Raw genomic sequence first — 22,716 nt, 5'->3', positions numbered from 1 at the left:
TTGGTTTAACTCAGAGAACCACAGCAGCTGGAGATGAACAAATGTTGCAGTTTTGGTCCCAATGGAACCGAGTCTACCAGATTATGTGGTGTAAAAACTCCTTAGTGAACTTTCTGTTCTGTATGTCGGTGAAGGAACTCTGCCCCAGTGCTTCTGTCTTTTTGCCCAGGCTGTCTTTTGTCCTCTCTGCCCCTTACAGCTAATTGAATGTCCCTTTCCACCGTCTCTACATCCTGAGTCAGGAGGTTGTGTTGCTGCTTTTGTGCTCATTGTATCTGTGTTGTAATGCATGTTTTAAATATCTTTGCTGAAAAAAATGTTTGATCAGTTAAAGGAGGCAGTGGAGAGACACTGTAAACTTGCACTGCCCTTCACCGCCTTGATTTCCTCTTAGCCACACCTATGTTCCCTCATCCATGTTTTGATTGGTCCAGCTGCCAGCAGCAGTCTAACTCTCCCTCCTCCATCCCTCTCTCCTCCATCCTCCCTCCCTCTCTGTCTCTGCCGCTCACCAGTGAATGAGTCCGCTCAGAGTCTCGCCGTTCCGTAGCGCAGCCTCTTCCTCTCTTTCTCTTCCACCGTTCTCTCTGTCCTTCCCTGCCTTTGGAGCAGACAGAGGAGCATCGGCACGGCAGCGGAGCCACACAGGAGCAACGGAGAAGCCTGGAAGCAAACGAGCTTCTGAACATTTCCAACATCAACAGATGCATCCAATGTGAAACAGTTCCAAAGGCAGACCGAAGCAACAGATTGCTCTTTAGGTGCAACTGTTGCTGAAACTGATGGTGGCCCACCTGATCTGAGACGAAGCTGGCATCTGCGGATTTGGGAAGACAATTTCTCTGAATGAAAGAAAAGCACTGACTCTGCCCAAAGCAGGAGGAACCAGCACTGCTAGGCACCGAGAAGAGAGGTATTTGATTCATTTGGGAAAGCAAGACGGTTCATGCAGGGCGTGAACATCACCTTTACCACCCCGTCGTTCACCCTTTTGCAGAAACCAAAGGTAACAAGTCATTTGGATGTTCAAAATAGATGGAGGATGTTAGTTCCGAGGTAAGCTGTGAATCGAGAAGAGCAACATCAAGTCTAATCGGTGCAAAGATGCAGGTAAGAGCCACCAAGTGACGGCAGTAAATCCAGCAGGAAATGACTTCTGAAGACCACAGAGGGTAAAAGAGCAGGATGTATACAAGTACCTACTGAAGAACGAAACCAGGGAGACTTGCAATGACTGGCAGATGTTCTTCTCCAACAAAAACTGTATGAACACGAAGAAAGAAAACATTCGTATCTCGCTTCACTACTTTCTTTTTTCTAGGATGTTTTGCACCTGTGGAGCTTGCTTCTTTAAAAGCATTCAAGCCTTTCCTCCTCCATAACTTTTGCTGCAGCTAAATCTGCACCGATTGAAGTCGGTGTTGGCGTTGTTGTTCCGACTCTTCTTTTCGGGGTGAAGCGGATCTGCCGTGGGGGCAGCTGACAGCCGTCCAAGACGCCGCGAGCCGTACTCCGCGTGAAGAATGCCCAGCCGCGCTTGGCCAAGCCGGCCGACCCGGGCCCGACGGCGGGCCTATACATGGAGAGATCGCAGAGCCGCATCAGCCTCTCGGCGTCCTTTGAGGCCCTCGCGATCTACTTCCCCTGTATGAACTCCTTCGACGAGGACGATGGCGGTAAGTGGGCATGAACACACACAGCAGGCTTGTTGCAAAAAGCAATTTGTCAATTAATCAATTAAGAATTTAAAATGAACTCAATAATTTCCATTTGCACGAGTTATTTTTACTATTTTTCTACCAAAAGCTGGATGATAAAAGTCTTCAGTCTGGTGTTTTGGTTGCCATTTTCTGAAGGTCAATTTTGTCCTTCTAAAAATTTGTTTTATTTGTTTATTTAAAATGTCTTTCTCTTTGGGCTTTGAGTATGTGTTCTTGCATCATTGTGCCTTTACCATTAAATTACTTGAAAACGGTCTCAAAGCAACAATATTATCGTTTATCGCGATAACTTCTGGGACGATTTATGCCCAGAAGTAAATCATCTTCTGGGGATAAGCAAAGTATCACCTTTGTTGTAATATTTCTCGATCCATTCAGCTTGTTGTTGACCTGACTGTTTTCACAGTTCAGATGTTTTTAAATGACATTTTAATTCCAATATTGGATCAGCATTTTTAAAGGACTTTGGTTTACATTAAAAATGCAAGTTTAGAAGTGGAGCTAAAATCTTCAGCTAATGACAGGATTATACCTGAATCTATCATTTATCCACAGTAAAAAGTAAACACCAGTTTTTGTGCCTCCAGCTGCAGGTAAAGATGATGAACCGTTTTGGATTTCACAGTATCAAACAAAAAGAAGCTTAGATGAACTAACTGGTTGTTTCCTAAACTGGATGATCCATTTTCATGTCTTGGGTTTAGTTGACCACTTTCTGAAAACAGACATTCATTTTTACAATCAGATGATTCTACTTTAGTGACAGACATTCTGTTAAAATCGAGACATTTTGGATAAGTTTAGAGGAAGAGGAGGAGCCTGTTGGTGGATGAGTTTATGATGATGTAATGCTTTTTGATCTGGACTGGTATTATTGCTGAATTTTATTACTCCTGGTTTGTCGTCACACTAATCGGGTCTGGAAAACAGCAGTAGTAGATAATCTTTTTGATGCAGTCTCATGTGAGAGATGAAGAAAGATTTTTACTTGGATGTGGTTCCAGTGGCATTTAGAGTAAAGTTTGAAATGTATTCTGCACATTATTCAAGACTGGAACATAATGAAATGAAATGGTGAAATATCAGTACCATACCAATAACAGGTTATAATAACAACATCAAATGGTACAGAAAAGCGCAGAACGATTCGCACCCTTTGAACATGTTTTGCTACATTACAACAACTTTCTTTATTTTATTGGGATTTTATGTGATAGGCTCAGAAAGTTGTGCATCATTTAGAAAGTGGAAGGAAAATGACTCATGGTTTAATTTTTTTCACAAATGAATAACTGAAGAGTGTGGTGTGCTTTTTCACTCTGATTCCCTGAGTCAATGCTTTTCGTCTGTTTGCATGTTGCAAAACCAGGACAAATCGCCTAAAAAACAGTTTTTACCCGATGGCAATCATGGCACTAAATTCAAAGGCATAAGAACTTCTGCTCTTGACACCACTTTGTTAAAAATGTAGATTCTGTTGCAACACCTCCAGGCGCTGCAACCATCTTCTGATGTCTCTTTATTTCTCATTTTGTACCATTTATTTCTTTATCTTTGTATATTATGAATATACACATAACCTGCATCTTAACTCAAGTCGAGCAAATCTCAATCTCATTGTAATCTGTTGATGGCAATGACAAATAAATCTTATATTATGTGAATGTGAGATAAAAACTCAGCAAAAACTGATTTTTTTCTTTTTTACAAATTGTTTTCAAATCATTTGCATAGGCTTCATAGTTTTGCCATTATGGTAAAACAAGGTACACGTTCTGGAAATCTTGAGGATTAAAGGTATAAATATTATAACCTGACCCTGCAGCGTCTCTCATGCCTGTGTAAGCGCTGCTTTTTGCTTCCGCAGCATTTCTCGATCCGGCGCTGAGCGCTGCAGCCGAGCAGCTGATGCGTTGCGTGTGCAGAATGTCATGATATTTATTATGGCTGCCATGTTAATCTCTGTCCCAGTGCTGCAACCACAAGCCGTGTAATGTTTCTGGGTGGTTCCTACTTTAAAGTGGCCGTCAGAACATTTTCTCGTGTTAACATCTTAGTCGTTTTGATCACGTTTTCTTCTGTCCTGTTGCCTTTAGAGGTCACCAGCAGACCAACCATCCCAGATACACTGCTCCACCAACCCTCTGCTTATCGTGCTTCACCACATCCACAAGCCTCCCTGGTCTCTGTCGCTCCTCCTTGGCAGCCATGCATCCACCATCACCTATCTAACATGCCTCTCCTTTGCACATCTAAGCTAAGACTAGTTGTCTCTAAACAGCTCCATTTGATTCTTTGATTCAGTTATTTCCATTGTGGTCACTCCCAAAATCAGAACATCTTATTCTCTGCCTCCAAACCAGATTATAGTAAATCTCACTACTGTCATGTAAACCTTTTCTTTCATTCTTCCACAGACTCATCTCCTTCACATGATGATTCTTTTCTTGTTTTCATTGACTTTCCTCCTTCATGTTTCCAGAGAGTTCACTCTGTTTCCTGAGCTCCCTGCTGGTTCTTAGTTTGATACTTTAGATCACAGGTGTCAAACTCCAGTCCTCGAGGGCCGCTGTCCTGCAGTTTTTAGATGTGCCACAGGTACAAAACACTGGAATGAAATGGTTTAATTACCTCCTCCTTGTGTAGATCAGTTCTCCAGAGCCTTTAATGACCTAATTATTCTATTCAGGTGTGGTGCAGCAGAGGCAAATCTAAAAGTTGCAGGACAGCGGCCCTTGAGGACTGGAGTTTGACACCCCTGCTTTAGATCATTGCAACCACAGATAATGAACAGGTACAAATGGTCAAACTGGATTAATATTGATCAGAGAAGAACATTTAAACTGCAGATATTACCTGGCAACATTGGTGAAATCAGTGCAGTTGACAAACTCAATGATCCTCTCAATCCTTTGGAAGGTCATCTTCTGGTGCCGATTCTGCAGAACTTCAGCGCAGGAGTCCATGCAGCCAGAGGGGAAATCATTCCTCATCCTGCTTCGTTTGGCAGACATGGACTTATAAAAAAGATACTGAACACCAAAAAGGTGACTGGAAATAACTTGTAACAAATAAAATATGAAGATCAATTCAGATTTCTTTTCGTCTGTATGAACACTAAATCTATAAAAGATATTTCAATTTCTTCAAGCCCATTTTCTGCACTCTTGATTTGGATCAAATTAATAATTTGGCAGAATCTGGTAATTTCTCAATGTGCTTAGAAATCAGAACAATTAAATCATAATGTGCTTTTAAGATTAAGCTAACAGTAATCTGTGCGTAATCAACATGAATAGTAATTTAATGGATGACGAAATGCAAGATGGCTGTTTATAAAAATAAGTTCATATTTGACACTCTCTCCTTAGAACATATTAATACACTTTACTACTGTTCTTCTTTTGCTTTTTTGATGCTTTTGTTTTCAATTTATTTTGTTTGAATATAGCTTTGTTAATTATTTTATTACACTACGTTCAATAAAGTCAAACAAACTGAATTAATGTTTTTACATGTTTTTTTTTTTACAGATATGTCTCGTTTTTATTTTTAATATAAATATTTACTGTAAATGACACTACTTCACGAATTCTGTCATAAATCATCAGCTACATCTCCTGTCGTGCATGTTGATTTTTTTTTAATCCTTCCATCAGATGAAAATTAGCCTCATTGGGTAAATCTGGCATATTTACGTGTATATTAATAATTGATTAATTTACACTGTCCACTTCATGAAATAAATAAAATTCATAGCAACTTTTTACAACCTTTAAAAAGTTTTATACCTTGATACTGGTAACCTACTGAAGCCCAGTTTACAAGTGTATTTTTAAACTAACAAAGCAGAGACACACAGATGGTGTAAGAAAAAAAAACTGATCAGGTCATTACCAAATAAGGTTTATTTTCATTGATTAAAATAAAAACAATGCTGAGCGTTTTGTTTGTGGAGTTTTGCTTTTTGGAGGTTTTATTATCATGTCTGGACACAGATTGTGAAAACGGGACTTTATGTGCTCAGATACACAGATGATGCTCAGCAGCTACACACAGATTTGACAGAAGTGTATGAGGTAATCAGAGCGAAGCGGCAGGCCGTGGTTTGTGGCTCTCAGACTAATTAAATGCTAATATGGTTGCTGATTGTGGCTGACTGCAGCTAAATAGAGGCCTGATTGCAGGTTAATTCTCGCTCTCCGCCTCTCTGTCTCAGCGTCTCTCTGTCAGACTTTCATTCTCTCCGAGTCATTTGCCCTCCATGATTTGAAAACCCGGTTTGCAGGTTAATTCTGTCCTTCCTTCACAAATTGCCTTTTAATTGCTTTACCACTTGTTTTCTCTCCACTCCCATTGCTCTCCCTGGTCCCGTTCACGCCTGCGTTTGCACCCGTCTGCTGCAGTATTCATAAAGTTGGGATGAGTTGAGAGTCGGTTTTAAAGCTTCAGACATGAAATGAGATCAAGCACCTCTGAAGGGAGCGCGGCCAGGTTGTGGCTACATTTTAGCAAGATGTACGAGGATGAAACTTTGACCATAAATAAATGATCAACTGCTGGTTTGTGCACTGCTACTTTGAAACCCACATTTATTCATACTGTCTGTGAGATTTCTAAACGATCCCCTGTGTTAGAGTCCGGCTCTAAGGCAGATTAATTTAACTTATGCAGCATTTCCAGTTTAACTTAGGCCTGTCACAATAACAAATTTTGATAAACCATAAATTGTCCCAGAAGTTATTGCAATAACTGATAATATTGTAGCTTTTGAGACCCTTTTTGAGCAATTTAAAGGTAATAACGCAAGAACACCGTCTCAAAGATCAATAAACATTTAACACTGCAACTGGAAGACATTTTAAATGTCCAAAAAAATAAACAACAAATAAAATGAACATAGTTATTTAATTGTGCTATAAAATGACATTATGAGCCTGGAAAACACACAATAGCGCCTCTTTAAGCTCAGCAGCACATTGAGAGGTGGAGGAAGGAGTCTGGAATCGAACTCACAACCATTTGATTGTAAGACCATTCATAGGTCATGATCAAAAGTATTTGTCTCTTTGTCTTTAGCTGCTCAGCTCTCACTCTCAGTGGCTTCACCCTGCACACAGCAGTAACTTGTTTTGATTGGTAGTTTTGATTGTCCAATCACATGGGAGAATTTTGGATCGTACCATTCTGTGAAAACAGTGGGGGAGGCAGGGGGTACAAACATGGCAGTCCGCTCCAGATTCTGTCCGATTTCTCAGGAGGAGAGTGTCACAAAAACAACAAAAAACAAACTTCAATATGACTGACACAAAGCGACACCTGGTTGCAGTTTGAAGATATTTCATAACATCATAATAAATTATTATTCCGTTTACTGGATGTGTTTGTAGTGTTAAATAGAAAGAAAGGTTGAAATAAAATACTACACAAAGTGAGAAACCCTGTTTATGTAACAGACCAAATACTTAAAAGTGAAGCATAAGGCATTTTATAAATTACTGAACTTCATATTTTCCACGTTAAACTAAAATATGAGGCTACAGACAATAATAAATTAGAGTCGGCTCTTAAAAAGTGAAAAAGTACAGAAATCACAGCACTATGCAGGCAACTATTTTTAGTTCAACTTTCCCTTATTGATCAAAAATGATTTCTTAAAACAAGATGACTTCAAGACGTGATACAAGAATAAATGAGAATAAACATATAATATTAATGCTCATGTCTCTGTAATCTCACTGATGCTCGCTCTCACACGCTGCCTGCTGGATGTGGCATCTAGCACCTCAGGTGTTTGATTTCTACGTGACAGACTGACTGTGGAGATGAATCACCTGCCTTGAGTCGTAAATGTAAGACATGACAAATTGAATGTTCACTCAGGCAGTCATCGATCCCTGTTTCATCGCCCTGATCAGCATTCAGTACCTCTTCATCTGAAGAACAAACGTTAAAAGGTTCCCAGGAATTTAATTTGTTTCTAAAAACCGGAGCTGTATTGGTCTCTCTCATGTTTCACTTCTCATTGTCAGTTTTCACACATTTTTGTTGAATGTACACTTGTTGCAGTCAGCTGTGTCTCTGTGCATGAAAATGGAGCGAAAAAGGAGGGAGAAGTGTTTGAGTTTAGCTCAGTGAAGCATTTTATTCTGTTTCCTCCTTCAGGAGAGGAAAAGCCAAGCTCTGCTTTTCTGGTGGGTTTCTTCCTGTTTGGCTGCTAAATTATGACCCGAGGTAGCAAATCAAACTGGTTTTATTTCACGATTCTGGGAAAACATTATTCACTTTATAGCAAGGTTTATAAGTAATGGCTGAATGTAGTTAAACTAGACCTTCATCTTTTATAGGATTTCTGATTGCTTTAGGTGTGAACCAATAAAAAATAATTCTAAACACTGAACTTCAATGTTCAAAAATAAAGATAAAGCAGAATCACGGCCTTTGATTTTATCCTGTTATCTGTCCTGTTAGCTGAATAGACACAGGAAATCAGGCGTTTGGGGCATGAATGTGATAAAAATATCAGCGTTAAGCAGAAATAATTCAGTGAGAATTTCTGAAATTCACACAGAATCCACTGTTATGAAATTAATCCAAACCAAACAGTTCAGATGTGGAACCACAAATTCATGCTGCAGATATAAAATATAAATCGAATTATTCCTGGAAAAATGTAGCTGTTTGTTCAAGTTCTGCAAATTTGAGCTGTAACCCTCTGATCCATCATATATTGACTATACAGTCTTCCATGATTGGGTCTTTTTGGACCCGTTGAAATTCAGACCCATTTCAAGGTGGTTTTTTAAAATATATATTCCACTAAACTTGAAACATTTCAAAGGAATTATATCTGGATAAAATCCCATTTTTCTGTGCAATATTTATCAAGGAACGGATTTCTGGCAGCTTTTTGGTAAAAATGTTATCTAAATATTTCTCAAACACAGTTAGAAAAGTAATTTCGTAGTTTCAGAAATTCGCAGGAAGAATTTCAACAAAAATTATTTACCTAAAACGAGTTTATGAAACTTTCAGTGTGTCATTAAGATGAGTTTACGGTTTAATGTAGTATTACTGTTTTTGCTTGAGTGTCCTGCAAGACAGAAACTTTTATTCCGATGAAAATGTAAATATCTGAAGGAAAAATATTCTCCACGAAAAGTTATTCATCATCTCTTTTTCTAGTTATACTCCTTTTATGTAATATGACTCAAAGAGTTTCAGCTGATTTACTTTATTTTCTGTAAATGGATTCCCTCTTCTGTCACTTTCTGTGTATTGAAAACTTTGATTATTTCATTTTTTATTTATCTCAACTTTATTTTCTAAACTTAAACCCACACAGAGGCCAGTCAGATGCAGTGAGGGAAGCATAAAAATAAAAATAAAGAACAGCTGGAAGGCTCCTACCCACTGGGCTGATGAATGTTGTTAATGTTGTATAGGATCAGATAATGAGACAGAAATTCATACGAAGCTGATGTCAAAGAGTTGAAGCGTAGTGAGGAAAAAGATGTCAGACTGAGAGAAAACAGATAAGTCTCTCGAGTTCTTCTGAGCCGAAGAGACGACCCAGAAAAGTCAGGATTAAAAAATGGACTGCTTGGAAAGGAGGTCTACTCTATAGGGAGAAGGAGGAAGAGGAGGAGAAAAATGGGGTAAAGAGGAGCTGCAGGTGTTCATTTGTTACACTGTATGGCAGCCAGGAGGGCATTTTTCACTGTGTTGTAGTTTAATCCAGGAACAGCAGCTGTGCTTGTTTCCCACCATGAACTCCAAAGCTGCAAAACGCAGCAGTGCACATCAGCGGCTCCACTTTCCACTGAGACGTTAAAATATACACCAAAGAGAGCCGGGGGGGCAAGCTGCTGATGCCGGGGGGCGGAGGGCTGGTGGCTGCAGATTCAAGTCCTTCCCACTGTACACTGCTTACAGAAACATGAGACATGGGTTATTTAAAATGAAATATTTAGTTCTTAGAATGTTCTTTATGGCTAATCATAAAACATTGAGCATTATGTACTAAACCTACCTGAAATTCATTTAAAGGGGAAGTATTATGTGTTTTGCAGACACAGTGTATAAATTTTATACCATAATTTAGTAACCATGTTATCTTCAGTTATAAAAATGTGATATATATTAGATATGACTCAAAATAAATTTGCTGATGTAACGCCTTGAAATCGGGCCTCTGTCTCTTTAAGAAGCTCCTGGTCTTTCTGAATCGCCGCCTTCAGGAAGTCATCCCAACATGGCTCTTCAATTAACAGAGATATTAACTGTCCCTCATGTTAGGGTTAGGGTTAGGTTTAAACGACTGAGCTCAAAGAAATGCACCTAGTTTAGTCAAAGGTATGGAGAAATGTGTGATATTTTTGATTTAACAAGCTCCAGTGACGGCTATGTTGGCCAGAGAGACTCAAAATCTGCTTTAAATAAAAATCAGGAGTTTTTCCCTTTAATATGATGCCAAACACTTTGACAAATATCCAACTGGACATGCACCAGAATCAAAAAACAGAATTTGTCCAAAGAGATTGTTGACCTTCTGAGCTGATGACCTGTTTGCATCCTGATGGTGGATGTTTTATGCAGACATGATTACAGACATGGAAGAGTGAATAATCCTACAGAGTAGGAAGCAGCAGGGTAAAACATAAAGCCGAAGTGAAACTGACACAAGCTTTAACGGGAGACAAAACCAAACAAAAGGATCCGTGAGATTCCTCTTTAAAAGGGCAATTGGAAAATGATTCACTTAGTGGCACAGCTGGTGGAGAGCCGGGCTTTGTGTGGCGGTGACAGGAAGAAAACCTGGATATGTTGATCCGACAAACTTCGACATCCACATCCCATTGTCTCTGGTGACAGCTTAAATCCTCTCCTTCTGCTTCAGCACACACAACATTGCTCTGGTTTGTCTTTTAGAGGTGAAATATAAATATTAATCAAGAGTAAAACTAGATTATTTGAGCTATTTTTTCCTGGAGTTTGTCTTTTTACCATCTTCTCTCCCTCCTTTCTTCTGTAAACTCATTGATAAACATCGTCTCTGTTTTCTGGTCTGACTGCTGAGGATCTTTGCTCTTTTATCTGAAGACTCTGTTATAATTTTCAGCAGCAGACTTCAGGGTTTGACCTGCTGAATTAATCAAACAGTTACATCAAATTACTTAATTGATACGCAACAAGGAAAAAACAATGGATCTTCATTCAAAATAATTACATTCTTTATTAATCCTACTTCAGGTTAATTTTTTGTTCCACAAACCGTTGCCTTTCTCTTTTTAGCTACTTTGGTATTACAGAAGGAGATACATATTTATTTAAAAAGAGAATTTTTATCCATACTGGGGCCTTTGCTGAAACTATGTGAACAATATGACATTGTTGTTAAAATGTGGAAGAGGAAACTTTCAATGTTTTAGCTTTGGATAAATTTATGCAGATTGTTGGTAATGAAAATTTTATTTTTTTGGTATTTTTTCCTGGTCCATAAAAAATGTAACAAAAACAAGCATCCAGTTCATTTGTGTTCATTTTCTTTTAATTCAAAAATAAAATGTAACAAATGCTGATGATAAAATACATGAACAGTAAATCTTCTGATGTAGATATAAACTGAATGTCCATATTTATGTCCAAGACCTTTACAGGGAATGCAAAGAAATGAAACTTTTCCACATTTTGTCTTGTTAAAACTCTGGAAGTTCATGCAAAGATTTGAAATGGGTTTAAATGGAACATAATCTCAAATAAAAAACAGAAAATGTAGCATTAAATAGATTTTAATTTGTTTTCACTTCCTTAAATTGGAGGAGCCTGAATGCACAGTTTAACCTGAAACTGTTCACCTCAACAAAATTAGATTTAAAAGTATTATCAACTAAAACATTGATAGAAATGACACAAAGAAAATGTTCAGAGTTTATTCAAATAAACCTTTATATTGTGTGAGTTTAGTTTACTAATAATGAACGCTTAATACTTACCTTATTGAATATGAAGGACTCAAACTATTTGGGTGTGATTGTTTACCAAGTAAATAAGTAATACCTACAACAATCACATGTCTGGCCTGTTAACCAGCAGAAGTTTGTATTTTTCTGTGTTTGCATGTGCAGCAGCTCTCCCATGTTTCACCAGGAGTAAATAAATAAATACACCTGGCAGTTCTGGCCAATGCATGGTAGCCTGCTGCATTATGGGCCGCATGGCCGTCCAAAAATATGGGAAAACAGAAGGGAGTAAATTTTCTGAAAGGTTTTTCTCTCATATATCCTGACAGTTGGCTTTTGGTTTTAAATGCATTTATTTAAAGCAGATGGATATGGGCTGGAAATTATGATGAGAATTTGTAAATATTCAATGCACCATATGGAATTTTTTTTATTTAACCTTTTATGAAATATATATTCACTGTGTTACTTTAGAGAAATATCTTAAAGGGGAGCATCTGGAAAGTGTTTGTATTATTTTATTTGTGCACTTTTAAGCGCATCCGAACGGAAGATTCATCAAAAAGTAACATTATTTTTTAAGTTTCTTCACTCAGTTTACCTTAATTTATCATAAATTTATCATGTAACACAGGGCCGTACTTTGGACACCCCTGATGTAACGCTTCTTTTGGAAGAAAACAAAATCTTTCAGGCTTGGTTGCTATCAGTTAATTCAACATGGACAACAAATACAGACGAGTTAAATCCCTAGAGACGTTACGGACCGGCTGTTGGTAAAATGGCTGCCCTGTAACTCAGAACATTTCAGGTTCTGTTGGTTCCCATCTGTACTGAACTCATCGCTGTAGCATAAAGATGCTGTTTGCTTTGATAAGATCTTGGCTTCATGAGGCTTAGATGTTATAAACACAGACAGAAGATTTTAAAGCTGTCATAAAAAAACACCAACAATCCTCTTTTTCAGACGCTGTTCATTAGATTCACTGTCTGGAAGTAAATGATCTGGGTGTTATCAAGCTTTATTAACGAAGCTAATTGAATCTGATACTGCTCTGATTTGCTGACTTCACCTCCCATGTGTTCAGACATCAGAACATTTCAGTTTTACCAGACCCCTTCGTCACTGACATTCAGTATGATACTAATTGCATTTTCTGTTAAACATCTTATTTACAGAAAAAACAAAGAGCATTAGCTGTTGTGGTAGAGCTCCTTCCAAATGACTGCGCCGTGATGTGAGCGTTCCTCTGAAGTAGTGAGGCATAAAGCTGATGGCTGAGCTGTAAAAGAAACACTTTCCTCCTCCAGCTGTATTTTACGGCTAAATGGAGCCTGTGGTTATTCAGCAACGTGTTGTCTGCTCCTCACTGAGCTTATGAGTGTTTGGAAAGCAGTCAAAGGGATAAAATCTGCTGTCATTATGTAGCTTAAAGATACAAACACTAAATCTGATATTGCTCTTCATGGATTCCTCCATTTTCTGCACAGCTGGTTGTTTAAAACTCTTCACAGTTTAATGCGACCTCGTCTTTGACTAAACAACAGCAAAACCAATTCAACTTCCTTCAGATAACTTGTGTTTCAGTGTCTGTGTTCATTTATCTTCTTTGGAAAACTTGTAGTTGGAGAAAATCTAATGTTTAGTGTATATCATGCGGCTTTTTCTTTTCACCTCATGGGAGAATAACCACTGGATGCAAATTATATTCTATTTGAAAAAAGAAACAATGCAACTTTGAAACATCTGAGAGTCCAATTCAACAACCAAATGCTCTAAAGGCCACAGAGTTTTACTTTTTCCATTGGCTCCTCACTATAAGGTCACTGTCTTTCTCTAATGGCTATCCACTCAAAAGCTTCCTGTACTTCTTGTTTTAACGAAGCTATTAGAAGATGATTTTTATCAGCAGATTGCCTGATTATGGGTTTAAATAAAGAAAAAGTTCAACAGGTTTTCTATGATGGAGGGTGAACAGAAGATTGATCATGAGAAGTTGATAAAACAGCATCTTTAATTCATGCAGGTTTGCTCAATTAGATGAACATACCATTAAAATAAATTGATATTTGTTTATTTTTTTTCTGAATTTTTGCAAATCAGTTCAGTGATGTCACTGAAAGGATATGTGAATATTTTCAGATTCCACCTGGAAACATCCATTATTTTTGTACACATCATATTTTATCCTGGAGAATGTCATAGATTGTGGAGTTGGTGTCATTTGGTGGTTTTTAAAATCTATGTGAAAATGTTATTTTGTAGCTCCTGACTGCATGTTGTTAACAGTAACGAGATCAGGTGTGTGTACAGCTTTTCTAGGATGTTCAATTTATTTTTAATCAGTCAAACAATCTCATCTTTGCTACCAGTTTAAGGAAAGTCATAAAACACTGGAGCATGTTGATTTATTTACATTTTATCTGGCCAAGTTTGTTTGACATAATATCAGGTTTTTATATCAGGAGAATATATGAGCTTAACTTTGATGTTATTTCATTGTGACTCCAAAACTTAGGAACTTTCCTGAGGAAAACATACAGTGCTGAATTAATTTGATATTCTGATTGAATTAAAGGATATTCATCTCAAAAGACATATTTGAATTAATTTTCCTGCTTCATTATGTTGTTTAAAGCCACCAACTTAAGATGAGTTAAAAGTAAAAACCAGCCAAAACCTGCCTGGTGCAAAGGTTCGTTCTCTCAGCGAAGATGAATTTAGGCTCAGATGGAATATAAAAATCAGTTAATCAGTTTGTTAAATTGCCCCAGTGACAGAGCACTTAATGTTCAGAAGAGCAGAAACGTGTCATCATTCTCTGATTATTGTGCTTATCGATGCTGTCGTCCCTCTGTTTGATCTCTCTCTGTCTTCGTCTCTTATTCCTCTCTGCTGTCACTCAGATTCTTCCTTCTACTTATTAATTTGGGCTCCATCTCTTTTGGGTTTTGCCATCTTGACAGATTTTTTTTCCTTTGGGTCCGTCCTTCTCTTCCTGTTTGCCTCTGCCATTCTCCGCTTTTTTCTGTCAACATATAACCAGCGATCATATCTAAGTTTGCTTCTTCCCAGAATATTGTATATTAGGTCATCAAAAAAGAGATGAAAAAATGTCAATATATTTCATATAGGAAGAGTTCTCTGCTTCACGCTCATATTTGGAATAATGTCCCACCATCTCCAGCACACTAAACAACATTTAAAACAGAATCTTCTAATTTCTTAGATTTAATCTCCACGAGATTCCACACTTAAAATGAACATTTAAACACACTTTTATCAGAGTTTGGGATCTGAGAATCAGCAGTCGGGTTTCTATCTGTGTGTTTATTAAAGATTTTATTTTTGCTTGAAATCGTTTTTGGCTTAAAATATTTAATGCACCAAAGTGGAAATGGAAACACTTTTGCTGCCAAACCCTTTCCCACCCTGTGGTGGATCAAAACTTAATACAGTTAGAAGTTTTTCTTCTAACTGTATTAAAATATGAATAAAGACAAAGGCGGAATCAATTAATTAACTGAGTGGTTTTTCAAAATAAATTTAATATCCGCTCTTTTTAATAGGCTTTTATTTGAAAGTGTGTTCCAGCCATAAGTTGCAGTAATATTTATTTTGCTGATGATCTAAATTCTAACATTTATTTTGTTCCTGCTCTTCGCAGTCTCGTTACTGCAGCTGTTGTTGCTTCAGCAATTCGACTCAGAGAAAACTACAAACTTAAACCCCAAATAAAGAGAAGTCTCTCCATCTACTCAGCAGAATAAATGAAATGTGTCCATCTGAACAACAAGGTTTACATTCAGAAAGAGGCAGATCAGTTCAGCTGCTTTAACGTCAAAGTAACTTTTAATACTGCATGGAGCCACAGTGTTGGCCAAATATACTAGGGAACCAGAAAGCCAGGCTCTTTACTAGTTAACACTTAGTGCAGTCCAGGAAGTTCTTTGCTTTGTGAGAACACATTTTTTGCAGAGCACTCAGCACTGCTGTTAATTTTATAAAACGATCTGAAAAATGCTTACCTACCTATAAGGCAATTAGCTCTACGTCTGAAACGTTCTGCTTTGTCCACCCTTTCTGCCGCCAAGAAGTTTTAACAGGCTGCTTCCTATTCATCTCCGGTCTTAGTCATCGCCAGTCATCATCTGTAGCGCTTCAACCAGGAAAGAAATGTCTTTTTTTAGTGCTTCACAGGATCCTCTCCCTCAGACAAGCAACTTCTGCCAGATTTTCTCTTTCTGTAATGAATAAGCCGACGGTGGAAGAGCAAATCTACTGCCTGCATTTACACGATATGTCCACTGTTAAAACACTTCATGTCTTCTTGCTGCAAAAATATAAAATAGACCAAAGAACGTCTGGATTTCTTTGTCATAATGTGAACTAACAGATTGAGGCAGTTAAGTAAATTTAGCTCAAACAAATCTTCCCTCAGGCAGCTTTAGATGTCTGTGTCTTCTTCCTAAGCTCAGGGTGATAAATTAGGCCAACCTAAAATATATCTGCTGCTTTTTTTCTCAATGTGGCCCAAAGGAGGAGAGTTTGTTTTTTTACCCTTTTTACCACATGGAGCATCAAAGTAAAAAAGCTTTGGAGGTAAACACCGCCTCAGGTGTGGAGGAGACCGTTTTAAAAAATGGCGTACGATGTCTTCATGACAGCAAAACAAACAAACAAAAAAAAAATCTAACAAAAACAGGACATCCATGCTTAAATCTATTTTTTTCTGCAGAATGATCTGTCCTAGATGGAGGTGATACAGTTTCATGTGACTAAGATGTGAGTCATGAATTGATTGAAGCAAATGTCAATTATCAACGACGTCTAGACACCACAAAACGCAGATCGGTCAAATAAAAGGTTTCTGTCTTATTGAATTACAATCTTATCTGAAGACCAAAACTTGATAAAAAAGGGTTTGAATGATGACAAATCAGCAAACATGGATGTTGGTTTTCAGTTCCAAACAGCAGAGATTCAAATCTGAACCAACAGAAACTCATCTGCTCACATTGATGTGACCAATTTAGGAAATTTATCCAAGCAAAAAGAAATCTTGAATGTCTTTCTTCCCCTTTTCTTTTGCTGGATCTACTGCAAAAGGTTTGCTAAAGTCCTTCTGTACAAATGCAAACATCTATTCTCTCCGGTTTTGGGTATTTAAAGTGATGATTTCTATGGAAAATAAATCTCTGATGAAGTTGTTTTGAAGTCTTAAACTTTTACTTCAGGCTGGAAACGGTCAAAGAACTCAGGAGAAAAGACAAAGTGAACGAATAAATTAAAGTTAGAGATATAAAAAATTTGATTCTTTCCTAGAAAAACGTTGATTCTCTGCCAATAAAAAAAATGATGAGCCTTAGAGAGGTCAATGAGTTTAGTTTGGAGAAAAGAAAGGAATAATTGATTACATTTTTGCTAAAAATAATCAAACTTTTTTGAACTTTCAAGTTGAACTCCCCTCCTGCTTTTTCCTACATGCTGCTCTTTAAAAACATTGAAAATATAATAGTAAGAATTATTATTTTTCTGATTGTAGCCATTTAAGTCATTATTTCTGTACAGCATTTTATTCTGAATAAGTTTATTTGTGCTTGAGTGCATAAAAAGCAGAGAGTGATCGTCATCCTTTTGCTTGCCTGGTTTCTGTGCGGTTGAGTTGGAGGGACATCGTTCCTAAATCTGATTACAGGAAACATGAATCACTGCTGAGTCTGAAATGATCATTATGAACTGACTCTCCTGTTTAACTAATGGTAGATAAATAACTTTGTCTTCATTTTCAGTTACACATCGGACAAATACAGTCAGGATCCTTTATGAGCCGTTAAACAGGAGATTTGTAATTTTCAGGGAGAGATTCTGATATTTAGAGGGAGAAGGTGGGAATCCCATCTGGGTCCTGCTCTAAGAGGCTGAAGTCAGAGTCAGTGTGACACAGCTGGATACTGCAGCAGGTCATTTACTGAGTGGAGTTTAAGCATCCTGCTTATCACACACACACACATGCACACCCCCACACACACGCATACACACTTAGACATGGCTTATGTGGGTCAAGTGAACACCATCAGAATGGGGAGTCCTGCTCCTCCTGGTGCGTTTCTCAGAAAAAGTGGCAGCTTCATATCTCTAATGATAATAATTGATAAAATCTCTCCATCACAGCCCATCTGACCGGGAGAGAGACAGGTGACCTCATCATACGAACCAAACAATCACAGAATATGTTCTCACTCTGCGATCATCATCTCCATGTGAAGGAAGAAGTAAAAGAAACGTAATAAATTAGCCACGATAATAATCCAGCAGCAGTACTTTTTAATTTCCTGTCTGATGAATTTGTCATGTGTAATGAAAGGAAAAGTAGAATATTGCTCAAAACTAAAAAAAACAAAACATTGTAATAATATAGACCATTCTATAATAATATTAAATATAGTTAGCTTCAAGCTAAATAGTTAGCAACCTAAACAGTTGGCTTTGAACCAAATATTTAGCTATTAGGCTAAATATTTAATTTGCAAGATAAATATTTAAGTTGAAGCAAAATCCTTAGCTAATATGCTAACTGACTTGTTGATATCCTTTGTCAACAAGTATAATACATCAAAACATATTAACAAGCAAAATATTTAATTTTCAAGATAAATATTTAAATTGAAGCTACTTTTTTATCTAATATGCAAATTAACTTGCTGATAACTGGAGATGGACTATCAAAATAAAAAATGCATGAGGCAAACAACGATGCTAATAAATAATCTCTGGCTGGTGAGGAGGCGCTGGCATTGTTCACTGCTTTCATTTGTCCACTTCTGGTTATTGGCTAGAAAATCTGCATATTAGCTGAATGTTAACTAAATATTCAGGTTGAGGCTAATTATTTAGCTTGCTAGTTATTTAATTTGGAGCTAAAATTTTGCCTTCTAACTAAATATTTAGTTTTAACTATGGCATTTATAAATGAATGACTAACATGGTGAAAATATGTTTTTTTCTTACTGCTGTTAATTTTTAACTTTCCAAACGGCCTCATGTAAGCTAGTTGATATATTTTAAATAAAGCATCCAAACCGCTAAGATTATCTCTGTAGAAGAGTCTGTCTGAGCAACTTAGGCCACGATGTGTGACCTACCTTGCGAGACGAGGTAGGTCACACCTTGTCTCGCAGTCTTCCTGTCAGTCAGTGAATTTGGCCAGATAAGTGGAATGAATGGAGAGCAGCTATTTCAGTATCCGTTCTGCTTTCATTAATGTCTCTGCTGGGAGACAAACTAATGAGTCCCAGCTCGGTGCTTCTTCACCACAACGTTTGTGCGTCACCTTCAGACATTTTTTTGTGCTACATCACAGCGGGTGCTCCACATTGCACACTGTGAGCTACATTCACGGCAAACGCAGGAGGCTGTTTTAGATTGGAGTCGGTTTCAATTTCTTTCCTTTATTACAGCCACAGAGAGGATCAGACTCGTGGAAATCCGCTTGCTGATATGTAAATACATTTGACATTTAGGGTATTAGAGAAAATTGTGTTCACCTTTTTAAAAAGTGTGATTAATCTAAAATCACATTAGATGAGAATTACACAAGGAATTATGAAATTACAGCCTTGTAAAGATACACAGAGACTCAACCGCTTTTTAACCTTTACTAGATTCTGGGAGCTTGGACAACCCAGGACTGACCTGATTGGGGGAATCAGAGCGACAAAGAGGACAGAAAACATTACGCTGTAATAAGACTGCACCAGACTTACGACCCTGAACATCTGGAGACAAATAAAACACAACAGCTGGCAGAAAGTGCTGTGGATTGGCTTTCCAAGCAGATGCAGACTGGCCAACATCTGGCCTCCTTAAGCCTGCAAATCCTTCTGTTTCAGCCTAATTGTTTAATATGAGTGTAAACATCAGCTGAACCACTTTACAAAAGATAATGATGATGATAAACTGTCCTAGCAAAAATAATAAGCATCTAAGGCAGCCTTTCTCAAACTGTGGTCGGCGGGCGCCCCCTTGTGGTCCGCAGGGTACTGCATGTTTGCAGTGATGTTAGCTTAAAGTGCGACGCCACAGCTAGCTTAGCAAAGGATTGTGTTTTAAAATAACGATGGATAAATGTCTTTAAATCAGGTCACTCACTAGAAAAACCGATGATGCCGGTGGAAAGAAAACAAGGCCAGGAAGGAAGCGAAGTTACACTGCTGAGAGTTTGACGTCGTTCAGGAACGATTCGATTCCTTTGAACGACTCTATACCGTCAGTCACAGTTGGTCAGAACTGTTCTTTGTTTTTTATGACTTTGCTTGCTCATAATGCTCTGTTCATAACTATTGTTATGTTTTTATTCAATTAAAAATGATTATATTAAATTAATTAAATAAAAATAAATAAATACTATTGATAGAAATTCCTGGATAATTTTAAATGTAGTGGTGCAGAAGAGGAGTTTTGTTTCTGGCAAAGCAACTCAAGTCCATTTTTCTTTTATTGTGCTTCTAAATGACCAATATAAGCACAACAACACTTGGTAGGAAAGAACAACTTATTTAGTCATTTCCATGTGTCTGACATCAGAATCTGTAAGAAACTCAAAAGACGCGTTCATTGATGAACAAAGAAAACAACAGACTAACATTTTAATTTAAGGTAATATATGTTAGCATACTGTTTTATTGTGGAGTAATTTCAAGTGAGGTGGTCCGTGAGTGTTTATTAAATAAGTTAATGGTTCTCAGCCTGTTTGACAAACTGATCTAAAGCATAAGCAACATAATGTCTAAAGATCTTTTCTTCATTGCTTGTTATTTTTATTTTTGTTTATAGAGAGAAAAGAGAAAAGAAAAGATCAATGTCCATCCCCATCCAGTCCAGAAATTCCCAATATTCCCCAAATATTCCTCATCGTCCAACAAGAAAATGAAACATTCTTCCCTTTCATTGTTTATGATTCTCGCTTTCTATTATAAGCGAGAAGAGATGGTGTTTTCAGCTTCATTACTTGTGACTTCTTGAATTAACAAACATGTTTTGTGACTGTATGAGCAAAGCCAGTCTGTAGCTCTGCAACAAAAAAGCATAAAAATGCTGGCAGGCGGACAGCGGCGTAGTTAAAGCTTTGCGGGTCTCATTTAGAGTCGCAGACAAACAGAATCAGCCCACAAATGTTACAGATAAGAAACCTGTCAACCCTTTAAGCACTAATCATTTATCCTGATTGCCTGGTAAGATTGCCTTTCGCTCTGATTCTGCTAACGGATGCTGATTTGGATTAAGGTGAACAGCGGTAATGTCCCATCAGTATCCTGAACCAGTTGCTCAAAAGCTGCTGCTATCAACCCCTAATAAGACTTATACTGTACCACACTACTTTGCTTTATGAAATTCATGTGACAAATGTGACTGAACAATTTTGCAAAGAGTAGTTGGCAAAAAATGATGTCAGTGGGTGTGAAAAGCTGGTGGAGACATAATTTAACAGACGTCCAGCTGAGCCTACAAAGTGTTGACGAACACCTGCCACAATTTGGTGATTTCTTTGTTAGAATCTTTGAGAAACATGGATGTTATTGTTCAAAATCTTGCACAAATTTGTATAAAAAAATGCCATTAAATTACATTAAGTGTTGTGGTTGTAATGTCACAAAATATTTTTTTAAAAATATATGCACAAATACTTTTGCAAGCCGCCCCAGAGCAGTTAGCAGTCAGTCAGAAGAGTGAGTGAAGGTCTGCACAGACGGCAGGTTTTAGGTTTGAATGAAGTGAAATACATGGAGAGAGAATAAAGTGGCCCGATGTTTAAACCATTCATTGGTAAACGTAGTCTCAATGCTCAGGGTTAAAATCCAGGGTAGCCAAAAACATTTACTAAAAAGTAGCGACGCTCCAACATATTTTTACTCAAATAAAAGTAAAACGTAGCCAAGAAATTATTCAAGTCTACTTGGTAAAAAATCTACTGAGTCACTGAGTAACTGATCAAATTAATATTTAAAAATTACATCATTAGACAGACAAAAATATAAAGTTAAATGGAAATGTTGCTATTTTAAGGACAAAAATCACAATAATTCATATAAGTTACAAGAAATAACACAAGAAACATTTTTTTTAAATAATTTTTTTTCAGTGCAAAATTTAGGAAACTTTAACAAAAACTGCAGGTGTGTGTGGTGAACCTTAAAACATGTTTGTTTTTCATTCAGTGGGTAGAAAATACAGAAATCTTACTCAAGTAAGAGTAGAGATACTTTATAATAAAATTACTCAAGTAAAAGTAAAAAGCACAGGTTAGTGAAAACACTCCTAAAAGTATATTTTTTACTCGAGTAAATGTAACTAGTTACTATCAAACTCTGACTAAATCTTTTCAAACTGGCCTTAAATCCTGAAGGTCTGATTCATCGGTGAATAGAAACCATCTGGGCTTCTTGAATTTATTTATTTTCCTTTCCTATTAATGTAAAAATAAATCTACTGTTAAATTTCAGCTACAGCAGTTGAAATTAGAGGCCTTAGTCAGTGACTTTCTTCATCAGTATTCACAGAATGTGTTTGTGTTCAACAGCTTAATAAATATTAAAAATCAATGTTCAGGGCTTAATTTTGGTGGGATAAATCACAGTATCTGTTATTCACCAGGGCAAACAGGAAGAACATCGCATTTGGAAAAGATAAAAACCCAGAAAATCACGACATTCTGATGAAAATCTGTGTTTTTCTGTCATCTAACAGAATAGAAAGGGAAGTTACTCTTTGAGACTCATGTAACTGACTTTACCCAGTAATGTTTGTCTAACTCTGGTCTCTGAGTTTAACTGATGATACAGAACCAGCCGGAGAGCTGAAGCAGTAACCCAAATCTACTAAAGTGCCGTCCCACAAGAACGTGATAGAAATAGCTCCATTCTAGGTCACTCTTTAATAATTGCAGAAGTAACTTCCTAACTCGGCGCTTCATTTTCGCTGAAGCACCGAGTGAAGTTGACTTCAAACTTCTTAAATCATTCTTTGAGATTTG

At 37.3% G+C, this 22,716-nt stretch overlaps 1 protein-coding gene across 1 annotated transcript in view; it reads left to right on the top strand.

Annotated features, from left to right (window-relative positions):
- The first annotated feature begins 500 nt into the window (after positions 1–500).
- Positions 501–22,716, top strand: part of rims4 (regulating synaptic membrane exocytosis 4) — a 36,975-nt gene continuing 14,759 nt past the window's right edge. Inside the window, exon 1 of the mRNA XM_005810639.2 lies at positions 501–1,676. Coding sequence (XP_005810696.1) covers positions 1,580–1,676 — 97 coding nt within the window. The 5' untranslated portion in view covers positions 501–1,579. The remainder of the gene's footprint in view (positions 1,677–22,716) is intronic.

The sequence above is a fragment of the Xiphophorus maculatus genome, chromosome 20 (genome assembly GCF_002775205.1).
Source record: "Xiphophorus maculatus strain JP 163 A chromosome 20, X_maculatus-5.0-male, whole genome shotgun sequence".
NCBI classification, from domain to species: domain Eukaryota; kingdom Metazoa; phylum Chordata; class Actinopteri; order Cyprinodontiformes; family Poeciliidae; genus Xiphophorus; species Xiphophorus maculatus.
Note: the sequence above shows the minus strand (reverse complement) of the source record. Positions and strands in the feature narration are given on the sequence as shown.